The sequence below is a fragment of the Schistocerca americana genome, chromosome 3 (assembly GCF_021461395.2).
Source record: "Schistocerca americana isolate TAMUIC-IGC-003095 chromosome 3, iqSchAmer2.1, whole genome shotgun sequence".
Lineage (NCBI taxonomy): Eukaryota > Metazoa > Arthropoda > Insecta > Orthoptera > Acrididae > Schistocerca > Schistocerca americana.
In genome coordinates, this window is record NC_060121.1 from 706628925 (window position 1) to 706646851 (window position 17927).

Here is a 17927-nt window from a genome sequence, read left to right on the forward strand (position 1 = left end):
TAGGCTTACAAAACAAATATTTTCGTACATCGCAAATCTAAAAAATAAAAATTTATGGTTTATCAACACAGAAAGAGATCTAAAAGAAATGGACATAGATCAGGAAACAATATTTAACAGAAACCTTTTTAGAAAAAAACTGAATTCATTCACGGGTTTCGGTGTGAAAATTAAGAAGACTTGTGGAACTAAATGGTCTGGAGAGAGAAAAGCCGCCTTCAGTGCAAGAATTAAAGAAGTGTGGACTGAGAGAAAGAAGACTCCCCAGAAGTGCAAGAAATAACTGTTTTCACGGTCTTTAACGGCCAAATTTGTATAATAAAAATAATAATAATAAAATAAATCTGCATACCAATCCACAATGGTAAATGAGTTCTTCATAAAAATGAAATGTTATTTGGCAAGTGCCTCCCGGCGGGTAGACCTGATCATCTGGTGCAAGTCTTCAGTGACTCGCACGTCAATCAGGATGAAATGATGATGATGATGATGATGATGATGATGAAGATGACACAAACACCCAGTCTCTGGGCAGAGAAAATCTCCAACCCAGTTGGGAATAAAACCTGAGCCCCCGGCATGACAAGCCAGCACACTGTCCACTCAGCTACAGTGGTGGACAGTTTCTTCATAAAGCAAGCAGTCTCGTCTCTTTCATGTAAAGGTAGTACTTTTTTTCACAACTCTACATTGTAGACAGAAAGATACCACCACCACCACCACCACCACCACCACCACCACCACCACCCCCTCTTTCTTGCATATCTTTTGTTCTTTTTTGGGTATGCACTTTAGAGAAAGCACCTTTCATGTTCTTTTAAGATATTTTTATAGACTTATTACTAACGTTGTCAGTGTTACTGCAACTTAAAGAGTTTTAGTAATTGTGTCCACCTTATCTGCCTCTAATGTTGTTGTTGTTGTTGTTGTTGTTGCTGCTGCTGCTGTTGTGGTCTTCAGTCCAGAGACTGGATTGATGCAGCTGTCCATGCTACTCTATCCTGTGAAAGCTTCTTCATCTCCAAGTACCTACTGCAACCTACATCCTTCAGAATTTGCTTAGTGTATTCATCTCTTGGTCTCCCTCTATGATTTTTACCCTCCACGCTGCCCTCCAATACTAAATTGGTGATCTCTTGATGCCTCAGAACATGTCCTACCAACCGACCCCTTCCTCTAGTCAAATTGTGCCACCAGTTCCTCTTTGCCCGAATTCTATTCAGTACCTATTAATTAGCTACATGATCTACCCATCTAATCTTCAGCATTCTTCTGTAGCACCATATTTCGAAAGCTTCTATTCTCTTCTTGTCTAAACTATTTATCGTCCATGTTTCACTTCCATACAAATACTCTCAGAAAAGACTTCCTGACAACAATGTTAACAAACTTCTCTTCTTCAGAAACGTTTTCCTTGCCACTGCCAGTCTACATTTTACATCCTCTCTACTTCAACCATCATCAGTTATTTTGCTCCCCAAATAGCAGAACTGATCTACTACTTTAAGTGTCTCACTTCCTAACCTAATTCTCTCAGCATCACCTGATTTGAGTCGACTACATTGCATTATCCTCATTTTACTTTTGTTGATGTTCATCTTACATCCTCCTTTCAAGACACTATCCATTCCGTTCAACTGCTCTTCCAGGTCCTTTGCTGTCTGTGACAGAATTACAATGTCATTGGCAAACCTCAAAGTTTTATTTCTTCTCCATGGATTTTAATTCCTACTCCAAATTTTTCTTTTGTTTCCTTTACTGCTTGCTCAATATATAGATTGAATAATGTCACAGATAGGCTACAACCCAGTCTCACTCCCTTCCCAACCACTGCTTCCCTTTCATGCCCCTCAACTCTTATACCTGCCATCTGGTTTCTTTAAAAATAATAAATACCCTGTTGCTCTCTGTATTTTACATGTGCCACCTACAGATTTTGAAAGAAAGTATTCCAGTCAACATTGTGAAAAGCTTTCTCTATGTCTACAAGTGCTAGAAATGTAGGTTTGCCTTTCCTTAACCTATCTTCTAAGATAAGTCGTAGGGTCAGTATTACCTCATGTCTTCTAACACTGCCTCTCATACAGTTTGATAAGAAACAAAACCAACACTTTGATAATGTATCATAGTAAAGTGAATATTGATTGGTGTACTACATTGTTCTAAGATTATTTACCTGTTTAGCTGTAATTTCATCATCACAGCGAACACGTGGCTTCTTGACTGCCTCCTGCAGCACCACAAGCCTTTCACTGGCAGCTTCAGCTCTGACTGTCAGTTCAATATAATACATGGGGCTGCCACTGCTAAGTGACATTTCTTGCACTGCTTTGCAGAAAAACAAGTCACTGAAACAAATTCACATGTGTTATTATGTAAAACAGGTAGCAATATTTTTCTTTACAGGAAGAAAAATATGTTGACAGGACAGAAATCATGTAGTGAAAAAGTATTATCAAACATACAAAAATTTAATGGTTTTCAAATATACTGTAAATGACTAAGTAGTTTTCAAATGGTTTGAACTGTTTGAGTTGATTGTTTCGTCTCGGGCCATGCTGCTAAAATCAGATAGACAAAGTTAATTTTTAGAGTTTGAGTGCAACATTCGGTCACTGTGATTGCACCAACATACAATATTTCTATATTTATGATGTTTAGATATTCACACTTATCAGTTGTATTAAATACCATGTGCAATAGACAATACAATAGTCAACGACTGCTACATCATGGGTATGACAAATCATCACCAACTACTGTCAACCATGCCGACTCACATGGAAGTTTAAAATAGGAGCTACCAGAGAAGTGTCCATTGGAAAAATAGCAATTCCTTGGCAACAATGATATATGTAAGTATTGTGCCTCCCTCAGAGTATCCATTAGGGCAACAGCAAAGGAGTAATAAATTCATCCATTAGACTATGGATGTCTGGGATCGCACGGCTTGAACTTTGAAGTTACAGTTATAGTTACAGTGTGTAAACTTTTAGATGGCAAACCTCTCCCTAGTCCTGCATTGGTAGAAGTCGGTAAACGTCGGGAGGCTTCGGTACACACGCAGTTTCGACTGCTGCCAACATTACGTAGCTGACTGTGTTGTACAAGGTAGCCATTGTCGTCTGCTTCGTTATTGTTTTGCGCTGTACTGTTCTGTGTGTTTTTATTGTGCAGTTGTGCTAAAGATTATCAAAATGAGTGAAGAGGCAGTTGCTGGCCCATCTCGGGAGTCGCCAACAACCCCTACCGGTAGGACTACGGTTAGAAGGAAGCCAGTATTACATAGCGATGCACGCAAAATTATATTGTGTGTGATTGAATTCTGCAAAAGGGAAAGGGAGCAGAAAAAATTGCTTCACCCCATTTACAAATCTTCAGTGAGAGCTGCTACACACACAGGACAAAGCATGCGTAGCATTGGAAGATTCAAACAGTTTTCCAAGAATCATCCTGGCGTATCACCACAAATGCCTGGCAAGAAAAGGTGAGTTTCCATTTCAGATATTTTCTTCGCGATCACTTTGAAGGAGCCTCCTATTTCGTCCGAATTACCTTATATTTACCTCCTCTATGGTATTGAAAGAATTGTTAAGAAGAAACCACTTTAAACTACATTTGAAAACACTTGTGCTACCTATCAGACATTTTATTTCCATTGTTAGACTGTCAAAGAGTTTTACGGCTCCATATTTTACCCCTTTCTGTGCAAAAGTTAGTTTCATTAAAGGATAATGCAGATCATTTACCCATCTTGTGTTGTCTTGTGAATAGCTCTGTTGCTCTCAAATGTAGATAGGTTGTTGATAATATAGTTTATAAGTGAGTAAATGTACTATGAGACTGTGGTTAATATTCCCAGCTGCTTAAAGAGATACCTGCAAGATGTAGATGTGTGAACTCCACTTATAATTCTAATTACTTTTTTGTACAATAAATACTTTATGCCAAAAAGAGGTGCTAAGCCAGAATATTATGTCATGTCCTTACCTAAAAGACAAGTCCTGCGACCAATATTGAGATTAGTTAAAGTAAAGATGGAACTTCGGGTGTGACAGAAAAAGCCACAAGCCACACATGTTAGGCTGCTGGAGCCAACTTGGGCGGCCTATGGGGAAAAAGTCACATGCCTGGGTTACAGTAGCCTAGGAGAGTGACTCAGGGGGCCTACTGAGACAAGGGATACGTTACTGAATTAATGAGGTGACGTTCTTAGATGGTTAAGATAAATAAGGTGACAGAATTAATGAAGCAAAGTCCTTGGGCAATAATTGCGAGAGAAAGAACGAAGCTATGAGGAGGGGGGGGCGGGGTACAATATATCATAAGAAGCCAACGGAAGGCATAGGATGAATTTGGCAGCCTTAGAGGGAAAGACTTTCTAACCTCTCCATACAGCCTCTGAAACATAACTGAAGAAGTAATATAGCCAATGAAGCTTTGACATTGTGTCATGTCAGGGATGGGAGGCTCTAAGGGGAAAGGCAAGTGGAGGGGTCCAGCAGGAGATTCGTAGCACACAGCTTTGGAAGAGAAGCAGACACCTGTAGTGGAGATAGGCCTGAGAAATGGTCATGGGCGGAGACAGCCATAGTGTTCGGCTGACGTTGCTGGGCGGAATTAGATAGAGGCAAGGCTCTGTTGATGCTATACTGAGATGATGGTTTCAGTTAGTAGATGGAACAATGATAGACAGTTACTGACTCACTGCAAGGACTTGACTTTAGTGGGAAGACACCTCAGCTAGAAGGTCAATCTGACGAAGATTCCGAGTAAACTTCAATGTTAATAATTCCGTTTAGTGCTTGTTCATCTCATCATCCTCCCATCTCCTACATGTAAATTAGGGAATTTTCATCAGACAATCAGTCTCCCATTCAGTTCAGTCAACCAACTGCATTCCCCATATCATGAACTCCTGTCACTCAACCCAAGACAAAACCTAATCTCAGAGCACAACAGTTATCCCGCAATACTTCAATGAATGAAAATATGCTAAATATGTCTAAGTTTTCATCAATATGCACTCCAAAGAACTTACAATTTTCTACTCCATTTATTATTTCTTGAGTATGTAACCAACTGTTTTAAATAAAGCACCAAAAAGAGCAGGTACAGAACACTGTTGTCCACTAAGCAATGCAAATTATGCTGACTGCAGTAGTGGTAATATAATTGTATTCATGGAGCATTTCATTGTAAAGCAAGAGGAGTTCAATGACCTGTCTATAGTTGTTAGCTGATGTGGATGTTCAAAAAGAATGTGTGATTTTGTTCCATTTAGCACTGTAGTAAAATTTGAATAGAAGGCATCTGTCATTAATTTAATATCTGGTACAGTTATGCACACTGCTTGAAAGGCTGTGCAGTTATACAGAGAGAAGTTTACACAAGCAATTTTGATTGGAAGACACATTTCTCACCATAACGGGTATATGCATGAGATAGGATCATTAAAGTTAATACAAGATGCTCAGGTTGCAAGCTGGTGAATGTTTGCAAACCAAAATTGGGGATGATGTGCTTCGGCTGCATAAAATAACTGCCGACAAGAAGCACCTTTTACTTTGTTCATGCTGTTTGTGTATGGAGACTAGAGCTTGGCACTTACTCTCCCAGAAACTACAACCATTTCACTCACTAAAGATCTTCAAAATAGTCAACTGTCTTGTGTACACACGTTGTGATAATTTGTTTTGCCAGATGTTGGCCTTTTCTGCTTATTATGTGTAACACAGGTTTTTGTTCCTTCCAACATATTTATCATTCCCAATTATATTGTTCTTAAGCTGACTTCAGACTCATCTGCCACCTATAATTAAGTATAAGATGTGACTAATATTTTGAGGATACTTTCAAGATTCTGCTGTTAATATTCTTATTTTTGGGTTGCAATCATGCACACATCTATTTAATACCATATTGCAATTAATTAACACAACTGTCTCAGGCAAGCAGAAGAATTACATGTTACCATGTTGATTTAGTTAAATTTCTGTTTATACAGTAAACTGCCTAAATGTTACTTAGAGATAACCAAGCAAACCGAAGACAGCCCACATCTAGCAGCAATAAATATAAACTAGACAATGTATTCATTCTTCCAATAACCGAATCGTGGCACAACAAGCGATACTTTTTAAAACTTAATATGTTACATTGAGGTGACAAAAGTCATGGGATGCTGCCTAACATTGTTTCAGACCTTCCTTTGCTTTATATAGTGCAGCACTGTGACGTGATGTGACTCGAGTCATTGAAAGTCCACTGCAGAAATACTGAGCCATGCTGCCGCTATAGCCGTACATAACTGTGAAAGTGTTGCAGCTGCAGGATTTTGTGCACAAACTGACCTCACAATTATGTCCCACAAATGTCCAATGGGATTTGTATCAGGTGATCTGGATGGCAAAATGATTCACTCAAATTGTCCTGAATGTTCCTCATACCAATTACACACAATTGTGGCCTGGTGACATGCGTATTGTCATCCATAAAAATTCCATCATTATTTGGAGACATGAAGTCCACGAATGGCTGCAATGGTCTCCAAATAGCCAGACCTAACCATTTCCAGTGAGTGAGGTATCAGAGGACCCAGTCGATTCTGTACAAATGCAGCTCACACCATTATGGAACCACCACCAGCTTGCACAGTGTCTTTTTGACAATTTGGGTCCATGGCTTCATGGGGTGTGTGCCACACTCAAAACTTACCATCAGCTCTTACAAACTGAAATCTGGACTCATTTGACCAGGTCATGGTTTTCCAGATGTCTAGGATCCAACCGACCCAGGAGAGACACTGCAGGCAACGTTGTGCTGTCAGCAAAGGCACTCATGTCAGTCGTCTGCTGTCATAGCTCATTAACACAACATTCGCCACATTTTTTCTAATAGATACATTTGCGTATGTCCCACATTTATTTCTGCAGTTATTTCATGCACTGTTGCTTGTCTGTCAGCACTGACAATTCTACGCAAACACCACTGCTCTTGGTCATTAAGTGAAGGCACCAGCCACTGGATTGTCCATGGTGAGAGGTAATGCCTGAAAAGCGGTATTCTCATCACACTCTTGACATTGTGGATATCAGAATAGTGATTATCTTATTATTTCCATGTGCCCCATGCATCCAGCTCCAGCTACCATTCCATGCTCAAAGTCTGTTAATTCCTACCATGTGGCCATAATCATGTTGGAAACCTTTTCACATGTATCATCTGAATTCAAATGACAGTTCCACCAGTGCATTGTTGTTTTATACCTTATGTATGTGATACTACCACCATCTATATATGTGTATATTGCTATTCCATGACTTCTGTCATCTCAGTGTATAATGCGTATATACTCTTTGAAATGCCTGTATTTATTTATTCAAACAATCCTTTTGGAGAGTATGTAAATCAACTTTGGCTTTTCTTCCTTCTCTCTCTCTCTCTCTCTCTCTCTCTCTCTCTCTCTCTCTGTGTGTGTGTGTGTGTGTGTGTGTGTGTGTGTGTGTGTGTGTGTGTGTGTGTGTGTGTGATTTTCTTTGCTCTCAGACTTACTTTATTCTTTGAGACTATCATTCCTTTTCTTTCTCGGTCCATGTCCTTCCATTTGTTTACCTCTTTCTTTCCTGAAATCCTGCCTTTAATGTTGCTTCTATAAAAAGTGTTCTGTTATCTATTAGGTGCATTCTAATTTCAGTGTTTCTCAAACCTCTGTCAGTTTCAGTGAAGCATATGGATTTGGTTTTGCAGCTATTTAATTAGTTAAAGTTTTGCTTGGTTAGTCTGTTAATCATTTAGTATGTGTCTCCATAAAACTGTAGTCTTCTTAATCAGTTTGCTTCTCCATTTTCAATGCTTAATCTTCATTTGCATTCATGATTGCACTGCCTTTATGTTCTAGCATTTTCCTTAAAATTCTTCTTTCAACTGTTTCCAATTTGTCACGATACTCAAATTTTGTTACTCTTGAGGTTTTCTGCTGCATACAGTGTCTCGGGCCTTACCATAGTTTTATAGTGTCTTAGTTTTGTATTCCAGGACCAAGATTGTTCCTTACCATTTTACTCTATCCTTCCTCCCTTTATTGTTTAGCACTGAAGCTGAGGCTGTGTTGACTAATCTACACTCTTTGTGAGACTACCCTTAGTGTGAAGGGGAAGGTATTAGAATGGTGTGATTTCCTTCATTTTTGGCCCTGTCAACCTAAGTTCCTGTTGCTCCGTCTTACCCTTTTCCCACCTCCACCAGCTCTTTCCTCTGTCAAAGAAGAACCTGTAATTCTGAACAAGTACTGTTTCTTAACATAGATATATGCAGCATAGACGTAGTACTACTGATGAAGCTACAGCAACTGCAACGTGAGGCAAAGGTTGATTCCCTTATAAAAATACCCATAAAGCTAGTGTGGACACCCCAGACAGCTCACTGGTTACCTTGAGTCCACATCTGAAAACGCCCAATTTCTATTCATTGACTCATGAAACAAAAATAATTAGTTTCTCTATTTTAATATTTCAATTTTGGAACAGAGAAACAATGATTGATGTACAAATACTTACAGGATTAATATCTGTAGTAGCGGTGGGAACTGTTGCACAAAATTATCTTCCTCAGCTGCATTTAATCTACACAAAGCCCATCATTTTACAATCTTTCAGTCCTTGTAAAAATTCATCCTTCTATTCTGCACTTTTTATTTCAGTACTGTTTTGTTTCATGTGACATCATATAAACACCTTTCCCCAATGCAAACAGTTTTTCTAACCTCTCTCTCTCTCTCTCTCTCTCTCTCTCTCTCTCTCTCTCTCACTCACACACACACACACACACACACACACACAAACCCCAGTGCGCGCGTGCCGCTGCTCCGCCCCCCCCCCCCCCCCCCCTGCCACCTCCTCCTCCCTCTAATGAAACCTTTTTTTGCTATTTCTTATTTTTTAGTTACAAATATATCTCATCTATTAATAAATAAGATTGATGGAAAAAAGTGTTTTATTTTGCTCACCCTAAATTTATTTCCAGAACGATATTGTGACTGGCTGCAGTTGGTCCACAAGTAAATACACGTATTATCTCACTAGACACCAAGATACGAAGATCTTCTGCTCCACTTCGTAGACACTCATATGCAATAAACCTGAGAAATATAAGCAATGTTGTTAAGAGAAACTTTTGGCAATAAGAAGTAATAACTAAAGAGAATGACACAAAGGATGAGTGTGAAAAGGACAGTCACAGGAAGCAGATACACACAAAAGACTACAAAAACACAATCTACTACATTTCAGTCCCTGTAAATATTACACACCCATATTTTTAATATTAATCACAAAATTTGTCACTCAACCCTGCAGCCCTTCTAACGGTGGTAAATGTTGATTTTCCTCTGCATGTACTTCAAGAGAACTATACACTTCTTTGGAACAAAATTTAATGGTTGAAGCTTTGTCGTCTTATGGACTCAATAATCATAAACATAGAAGATAATGCATGGAAGTGACACCTGTGAAAAATAACCAAATATACAAAGCAGAAAGCAAACAAGGTGGAAATTATGTTCGTAACCCTAACATTTGTGATTTAAAATTATATTAGGAATCATGCACGGAACAAGTAGCAAGAAGTACAGGAAGCTGTCAAACCAACACCAAATCAAAAATTTCAGGCAGTTTCAGGAATATTGTTGCATAAGAACATACATGTAACAACAAACATACCATCTGTTTAGCTTCATTTTCAATCAGGAAAGAACGATATATTATCAAACATTAAGTGTAAGAAAAAGCTTAGGAAAATTAGTGTAGTAATTAACTTTACTATACTTTATAGGTATACAATCTCTGACCATTCAGACCAAGTTAATGTGACATTACTGCAGATAATAAGATAGAAGACAATGTGCAGGTTATATGCTCCTGGGGTTCAAGAGAGAAGATGTGAGAGATTCAACAATTCCAATTCTAGAAATAAATGCAGAGAAAGAGAGAGAATTATAACAAAAATAATTTACAAGACGTAAAGCCATGAAAAATATTTTGAAACAGTTTGCATAAACACGGAGAGTAATTTGGGAAAGAAAAAGCACTGTCTAAAGAAAAAGATTTGTGTCAGATTTTTGGATTGTTTAGTCTTAAAAAATTGTTAAATAATTCAGCATTGTGTTATATTCATCCGAGGTGAACTGAAATGTGTGACGATAACTTATGCCATATTTTTTTATTAGGTGAATTGAAATTTGATGATAACATATGCATTGTTTTAAATAAGACCATCATTACTGACAATTTTTCTGTAAATACTTACTTTTGCACTGCCAAATAACCTGCCCCCCCCCTCCCCCCCTCAAGAAAGTCATTCCTTTCAAATTTACCAATGAAACAGAAATTTTGGAAGATAAGTATGATTAGTACTGCATGATCAGCCTGACTGCAACATCCAAATGGTGAAATGAAAATAATTAAATTTATTGAGATGAGTGTCTCAAGCAGTCAGTATAAAATGAAATTACTTTATTAGAATCCCGGAAAAAATACGCACATTAATATAATTTAGAAGCTTGAGGTACCCATAATATAGGCACCAATTAGAAAAAGAAAGAACATGCACTAAAAAGAGTCTGTGGTATAGGTTTTAAAGTTGCAGCCCATGGACACCTACACGTTGACAATGTAGGCTGATAATACTTAACAGGCTATCCAATAATAATCTATGTTTATTTCACATATGGTTATAATAGAGGGAAACATTCCACGTAGGAAAAATATATCTAAAAACAAAGATGATGTGACTTACCAAATGAAAGTGCTGGCAGGTCGACAGACACACAAACAAACACAAACATACACACAAAATTCAAGCTTTCGCAACAAACTGTTGCCTCATCAGGAAAGAAGGAAGGAGAGGGAAAGACAAAAGGATGTGGGTTTTAAGGGAGAGGGTAACGAGTCATTCCAATCCCGGGAGCGGAAAGACTTACCTTAGGGGGAAAAAAGGATGGGTATACACTCGCGCACACACACACATATCCATCCACACATATACAGACACAAGCAGAAATATGAAATATGTCTGCTTGTGTCTGTATATGTGTGGATGGATATGTGTGTGTGTGTGTGTGTGTGTGTGTGTGTGTGTGTGTGTGTGTGTGCGCGCGCGAGTGTATACCCGTCCTTTTTTCCCCCTAAGGTAAGTCTTTCTGCTCCCGGGATTGGAATGACTCCTTACCCTCTCCCTTAAAACCCACATCCTTTCGTCTTTCCCTCTCCTTCCTTCTTTCCTGATGAGGCAACAGTTTGTTGCGAAAGCTTGAATTTTGTGTGTATGTTTGTGTTTGTTTGTGTGTCTGTTGACCTGCCAGCACTTTCATTTGGTAAGTCACATCATCTTTGTTTTTAGATTTATTTCACTTATGTATGATTTTTTGGAAGTTAATTAAAAAATTCAAGACTTACAGTTCTGAATAATTTCTATCATTGATATCATAAAGATATCGTAATCCTGTGCTTTGTTTTGAGTCATATGGTGGCAATAGACCACTTGTACCTATGACACAACGAGTTTCACGGACTTTTTGGCGATTTATTCGTATTGAGCTGAAACATCAAAATTAATTTGTGTATTACATAAACCTCAAAATTGCAAAATAAAGTTCTACAAATTCACATTAAACTAATACCTCCACACTAAATTTTTAGCATTTGTTACAGAAACAAGTAACTCACAATCCAAGCAGCTTACCTTCGGCTGGAATCTCTTACAGCACTTGCAGCTTCAGAAGCTAGATCCAAAACTCCAACAACAGGTTTAGTTACTGTTCCTACAAGTCCTTTACCAAGTCCAGAAATGAAGCCCTGTCACACAAAAAATAATAAATAAATAGGAGGCAAATACAGCAAGTATTATATTTTGTACTGTGCTATTTTGGCTTCCATAGTTACAGCTTTTAACCAAGATAGTGATCAGTCAGAACATAGTTACCACCCACTTATCATGGGAATGAGCAAGTAACTTTGCAAACAAGATGAATGAAAAGGGGCACAGCAAAATCATTTAGTTATCTTTGTATGAAATGTGATTTAATCAAATTTGACTAACAGTCTAGTATAGTGGTCTAGGATTGTTCTAGGTATTAGATTTTGGGCATTAAACAGGGAAGTCTTCAGTGCTGACTTCTTAAAATTAGGAACTGAAAGTTATTGATTTTTTTACAGGTTTAGATACCCACAAACCTGATCATTAATACAATTCTTACACATCATCAATATCTCAAAAGATATCGCTTTTATTGTAAATACAATCATTTGAAAAATCTCATAATCTGATTTAGCATGTGTGCATTGCTGGTTGATCACAAATTTAGAAGGATCAAGCAACCACTCTAAAACACCCTACAACTGCCTAATCAAGTTAAGGGAAACTTAAAAATCACACATCGAAAATTTAAGTTTGTCTAACTGGCACCCCATTATCAACGAAAATTGAGTGTAAATCACTTTGTCAGCCAATAGCTTCCCTCTTTCGAACATGCAAAAGGAAGGAACTTAAAATGTTGCCCAGAGTGAGTGCCATTCCACAAGCTCCATCTTATCAGAGGAAATAAGTGTTCATCTATGGTTAGTATCTGCGACAGAGGAGAACAACGACTACTTTGTTCTTCTTATAACATGGAGGAAGAGAATGAGGACTACTTCATCCTACTTACAAAATGGAAGAGTACAGAATTTCATTACACACAACTTCCTGTTTATCACATCTGCCACTAACTCTCTCTCTCGTTTTGTTTTCAATCCTTTGCATTGCCCATGAAACAACAGCCTAACAACAGTCAGAAGAAGTGTTTTTCAGGGAGAATAATTTTGCTGCACTATCAATTTTCTTATTTCTGACAACACCACTATTTCTTGGCACCCAGCAAAATGCCATCTCACCTTCACAGAACAATTCTGTTCGGTATCATCTGGATTAATTTATCCACTGGCTGGATTGTTTGTAAAGTGAGATGACAAGGAAATTCTGACCATCTTGAAATGTCATAAAACACACAGAAATGACTTTGTAAATAAATCTAGTGACACAATAAGGAAAACAATAAGAGATTCTCCCCCACCCCACCCCCCACCCCCCCTTAGCTTATAAAAAAACAGCTATAGTCCCATGTTCCTCAGATAGCATGTCATGAGGAGAAGTGCTTATAGCATATCCCCCCATTTCCACTTTTAGCCTGGGTATGATAAGCACCATCAAGGATATGTGCTTCATTGCTGTTTGAAGACAGAAATGTTTGCTACATCAATTAGTGCATCTGGATGGCACATAGCTTGTTTTCTTGCAAGTTTTGCTCAATTACCCAAAAAATGACTGTGCAGCCCAAGTGCTGATGAGAAGAAACTCTGACATAGACAGGACTTTGTATAATGTTGAACCAGGTGAAAATATTACTGTATATTAATAGGTACCTCGCAAGTCTCAGCACAGAGGATGTTAATGGGACTGGTTGTCATGGTGGATGGCATTAAAGAACTACAAATAGGAATGTGTGGCTGATGTGTATACTGTAGTATCATAATCGAGTCTCACATTAACGAAAGTTTCACTAATTAATCTGCTTTCCAATTCTCACTGTTAAGAAAATTTAAAATGTTTAGCCCTCTAGTTTCATGGCATTCTGGTTCGAACTGCCACAGATGGCAGTTGTGTGCACGTGATGTGTGCTTGCTCGCGCGAATGAACGTGTGTGTGTGTGTGTGTGTGTGTGTGTGTGTTTTTTTTTCTTTTTCTGCTGAAGGCTGTGGCTGAAAGCTAATGTGTAAGTGTCTTTTAGATGTGCCTGTCTGCAACTTAATATGTCATCTTTATGGTAAGTAGCAACCTAAATTTTCCCTACATTGTTAAAAATTATTTATAACCACAATAAAAAGAAAAAAACTCAAAATACTCTCCTGGGGTACAACATTCTCTTGCGAGAATTGATAGGTGCACATTTTGAATGTCAACATATTAGAACAACCATTTAGCAAGGATCACAGCATATTACGAACTGTTCACTCAATCTACTATATATAATTAATGGCTGATATCTCCCAGTGGTTTCTGGCAGTGAGTTGAAGATTTCAAAACTGCTTTATTGCACACCTATCTGTGCCAGATCACAATGCAGGTCCCCATTCCTTCTTGGTTTGGTATCACAGTGCATAAAATTTCAACAACTAATGAATTTATGGAATAAATATATTGGGAAGTGATGACTACTGTCAATATTTTTTTTCTTAAAAGGAATATGACAGGATAATATGAATGACTGTTTTGAAGATGGAAGTTTTAGTTTGTTTTTGTATGAGAAATAACTACTCATGACTCTTTTATTCAGCAACCACCCACCTCATTATCACACTTGTTTTAAAGTTGTGGCTTTTCAAAGTATTTTGTACCATACTCACAACCTAGAAAATAAAGATGAGATAATCATTGCATGTGGCATACACAGTTCCACTGCAATGCTGAATGGTGGCTTCTGAAGCATTTTCAGAGCTTACAATGACAGGGGACTGATGGTGCTGACCAGCTCACGCTCTGGAGCCACCCAGCCTGTATATGCAAAGTTCTTTGAATTTCTTGCCATTTGGCACCACCAAATGGCAGATGCAACAAGTATTATGCAATTATGACCTCCAAACAGTTGGAAGGAAGTGTCTTGAACATAATAAGAGTACTCTGATTTGAAACTGCTGATGCTGACAAATTATACTGAAATTGATAATGGATGACAGGCTCCTAACTCACAAATCATCATCTTGAAATATTTGGGAAACAAATTACCTGTATGTGGGTGTACAGTACCATTACTGCTGCTCACATTATAAGTACTTGTAGAATTCAAGCCACAATCTATTTACTAGATCAAAACATTATTCTGACAATAGACTTTATTTCTATATGGAAAATAATGAAATGAAAGAAATGACAACTGGTCACAGAACAGAATAACATCCATAGTAATTTAAATGGAAAGGCTATAAATGGTGAGTCACTGGTGGCAGATCTATTTAATATTCATTTCTTAAATGTAGTAGAAAATATAGGGAAAATCAATTCAAGACAAAAATTGAAGCACAATGTTGAAAAAGCAGCTTTCATAAAATTCAATCATAGGATGTCTCACTCACTCTGCTTTTTGAAACTATAAAAATTTTACCTCCTCTCAAAAGTAAAACCCCACTTGCATGTGGTGGTGTTTCCAACAGAATATTAAAAAATTATTCACATATAAGACGTAATGCATCACTAACTTAGAGCTTTTCCAGAGAGCTTGATATAATTCCATCATTAAACCCCTCTATAAGAAAGGCAATAGGAGATGATAAAGGTGATTGGCACTTCCAATATATCCACTGACCATAAATACTACCTGAGAAACACCACAAAGCCTGAAAGTACATTTAGCTTTCAACTGGTCAAGGTACAGGATGTTACTAATATACTGAGGAAAATGAAGAACAGTTTTAGTAATGACGTTTATGGTTTAAGTTCAGCCATGTTAAAGTGTGATTCAGTTCAACTGCCAGAATTGATAACACATGTAGTAAATACATATATTTTGGAGGCTCAGTTCCCAAAGGCACTAAAGTTTGTTAAAGTCACTCCAATACACAAAAAAGGCAGCCTCTCAAGTTGTGATAATTTTAGGCCTGTTTCGATTGTGCCAATCTTGTCTAAAGTGATAGAAGCTATATTAAATAATCAAATAGTAAAGTACTTTGAAGAAAACAAAATCTTCACTGATAGTCAATTTGGCTTCAGATCAGGGTTAGGAACTGATAAATCTGCCTTATTACTTTTAACACAGTGTGTGAAGCAACTAGAAAGCAAGCTAGTGGTTCAGAATAAACTCTCTGATTTATCAAAAGCTTTCGACACTGTGTCTCATGAAATCTTATTGAACAAACTGCAATGGCTTTACAGGAAGTGCTCTGGAATTGATAAAATCTTATCTAAGTAATAGAGTGTAGAAGGTGGTTTTTAATGGTGCAGAATCAGATTACTTACCTGTGGGCATGGCTGTCCCCACAAGGTTCTGTACTTAGCCCAATTCTATTTATTATTTATATAAATGACTTACCATGTAACATAGTTGGGCCGTCAACTAGGACTTACTTATTTGCAGATGATCTTGCAGTCTGTATAACTGCAGAAACAGCACAGAAGGTGAAATATGAAGCAGACCAGTGCACTGTCAAAGCTGAAAATTGGTGTGAAGCTAATTCCCTTTGTGTCAACCGAAAAAAAAAAAAATAAATAAATAAAAAAATAAAAGACCTGTATGTATTGTGGAATAATAACACTGAACTTGAGCAGAGCTCAAATGCTGTTAATTTTCTTGGAATCTCAATTGATTCAAAATTATCCTGGGGTAGCCATAGAGAAAAAGTGGGAAGCAACATTAGCAAAGGAATATTTGCTCTAAGGAAGCTGCGTCTTTGTCTAAACGTGCCAGTACTTAAAGTGGTTTATTTTGCTTTAATACACAGTCACATTTCCTGTGGTACAATACTGTGGGGACATCAAAGCAAGGCAGCTAATGTCTTCAAACTACAAAAGAAGGCAATAAGACTTATATGTAGCTTGGCACCCAGAGCTCACTGTAGGCCAAGCTTTAAAAAATTACAGATTATGACCCTGGCGTCAATATTTATACTACAGTGTGTAATCCATATTAAGGAAAACTATCAGAGTTATCAACAGTATGACATGCGACATAATTATAACACAAAAAACAAGCAGGACCTAGTTTCTTTCTGATGTAACTATAAAAAAAAACCACAAAAGTGCTTCTTATACAAGTCCATAAAATTTTTTAATGCAATACCCCAACATATCAGGGATCTTCCAATTCAACAATTAAAAAAAAAAAAAGTAAAAGAATTTCTTCTTGAGCTCAGCATTTATGAAACTGATGAATTTTTAAGGGAGGCAAAGAATATGGTATGACTACACTTTGTGATTAGTTTTTATATGCTTCTATATATGAGTAAGTCTGTAATTGGCTAAATTTACTATGCAATATAAATTTGTACCAGAAGTTTCTCTGTTTTTTTTTTGTGTGAAGGTACCTTAATTATCTGTGTCATATTTATGTTGTGTAATATTTTTCTTGTTTTTGTAATTATTTGTGTAACATTTATACTATGTAACATTGACTTTTGTAATGCCTCAGATGAACTCTGAGGTCTCTACAACAATAAAAATCAATCAATCGATCAATAACTACAGAACTTTTTCACTACTGACATCATTTTCCAAAAATTTTGAGAAGGTGGTGTACTCTAGAACAATATCACACCGGAACAGCAACAGTATTGTCAGTAAATCACTGTTCGATTGTCAGAAGAGTTGCTGAACTGAGAATGCCATTTACACATTCATTCGCCACATTTTACGAGCATTAAATAATGAAACTGCACCTATCTAATGCACAATGTAAATCAAATTATTCTTCTAGATAAACAAAGATCTTATGGAGTTGATGGTATAGCCAACCAATGGATGTTATACCTAATGATGAGAATGCAGTAAAATGAACTTAATAATTCAACCCATATAAGCAGGGAGATTCTTGAAAAATCATTTCTGGGATTCCAAAATTCTCAATGTTAGGACCACTATTGTTCCTCATGTTTGTAAGCAACCTTCCATCTAATACGAAGCAAGCACAGTTATTTCTTTTTGCAGATGAACCCAAAAATACACACAACAGAAGAAATGGTAAATAGTTTTGAAAAGTATTACTGAATGATTTTCTGTAAATGATCTTCCACTAAATTTCATAAAGACATAACATACTGCACAGCTTGAGGTAATGATGATGAGGTCCCATACTCCGAGGAGCCGCACCACCGTACTAGACATGGTCCCAGCGGAGGTGGTTTGCC

The 17927-nt window shown here is 37.4% G+C and overlaps 1 protein-coding gene across 1 annotated transcript in view; it reads right to left on the minus strand.

Moving 5' to 3' along the window:
• Positions 1-17927, minus strand: part of LOC124605329 (vacuolar protein sorting-associated protein 13D) — a 552708-nt gene that overhangs the window by 11754 nt on the left and 523027 nt on the right. Inside the window, exons 63-66 of the mRNA XM_047136935.1 lie at positions 11740-11852; positions 11454-11594; positions 9008-9139; positions 2177-2348 (exon numbers count right to left, since the gene is read on the minus strand). Coding sequence (XP_046992891.1) covers positions 2177-2348; positions 9008-9139; positions 11454-11594; positions 11740-11852 — 558 coding nt within the window. The remainder of the gene's footprint in view (positions 1-2176; positions 2349-9007; positions 9140-11453; positions 11595-11739; positions 11853-17927) is intronic.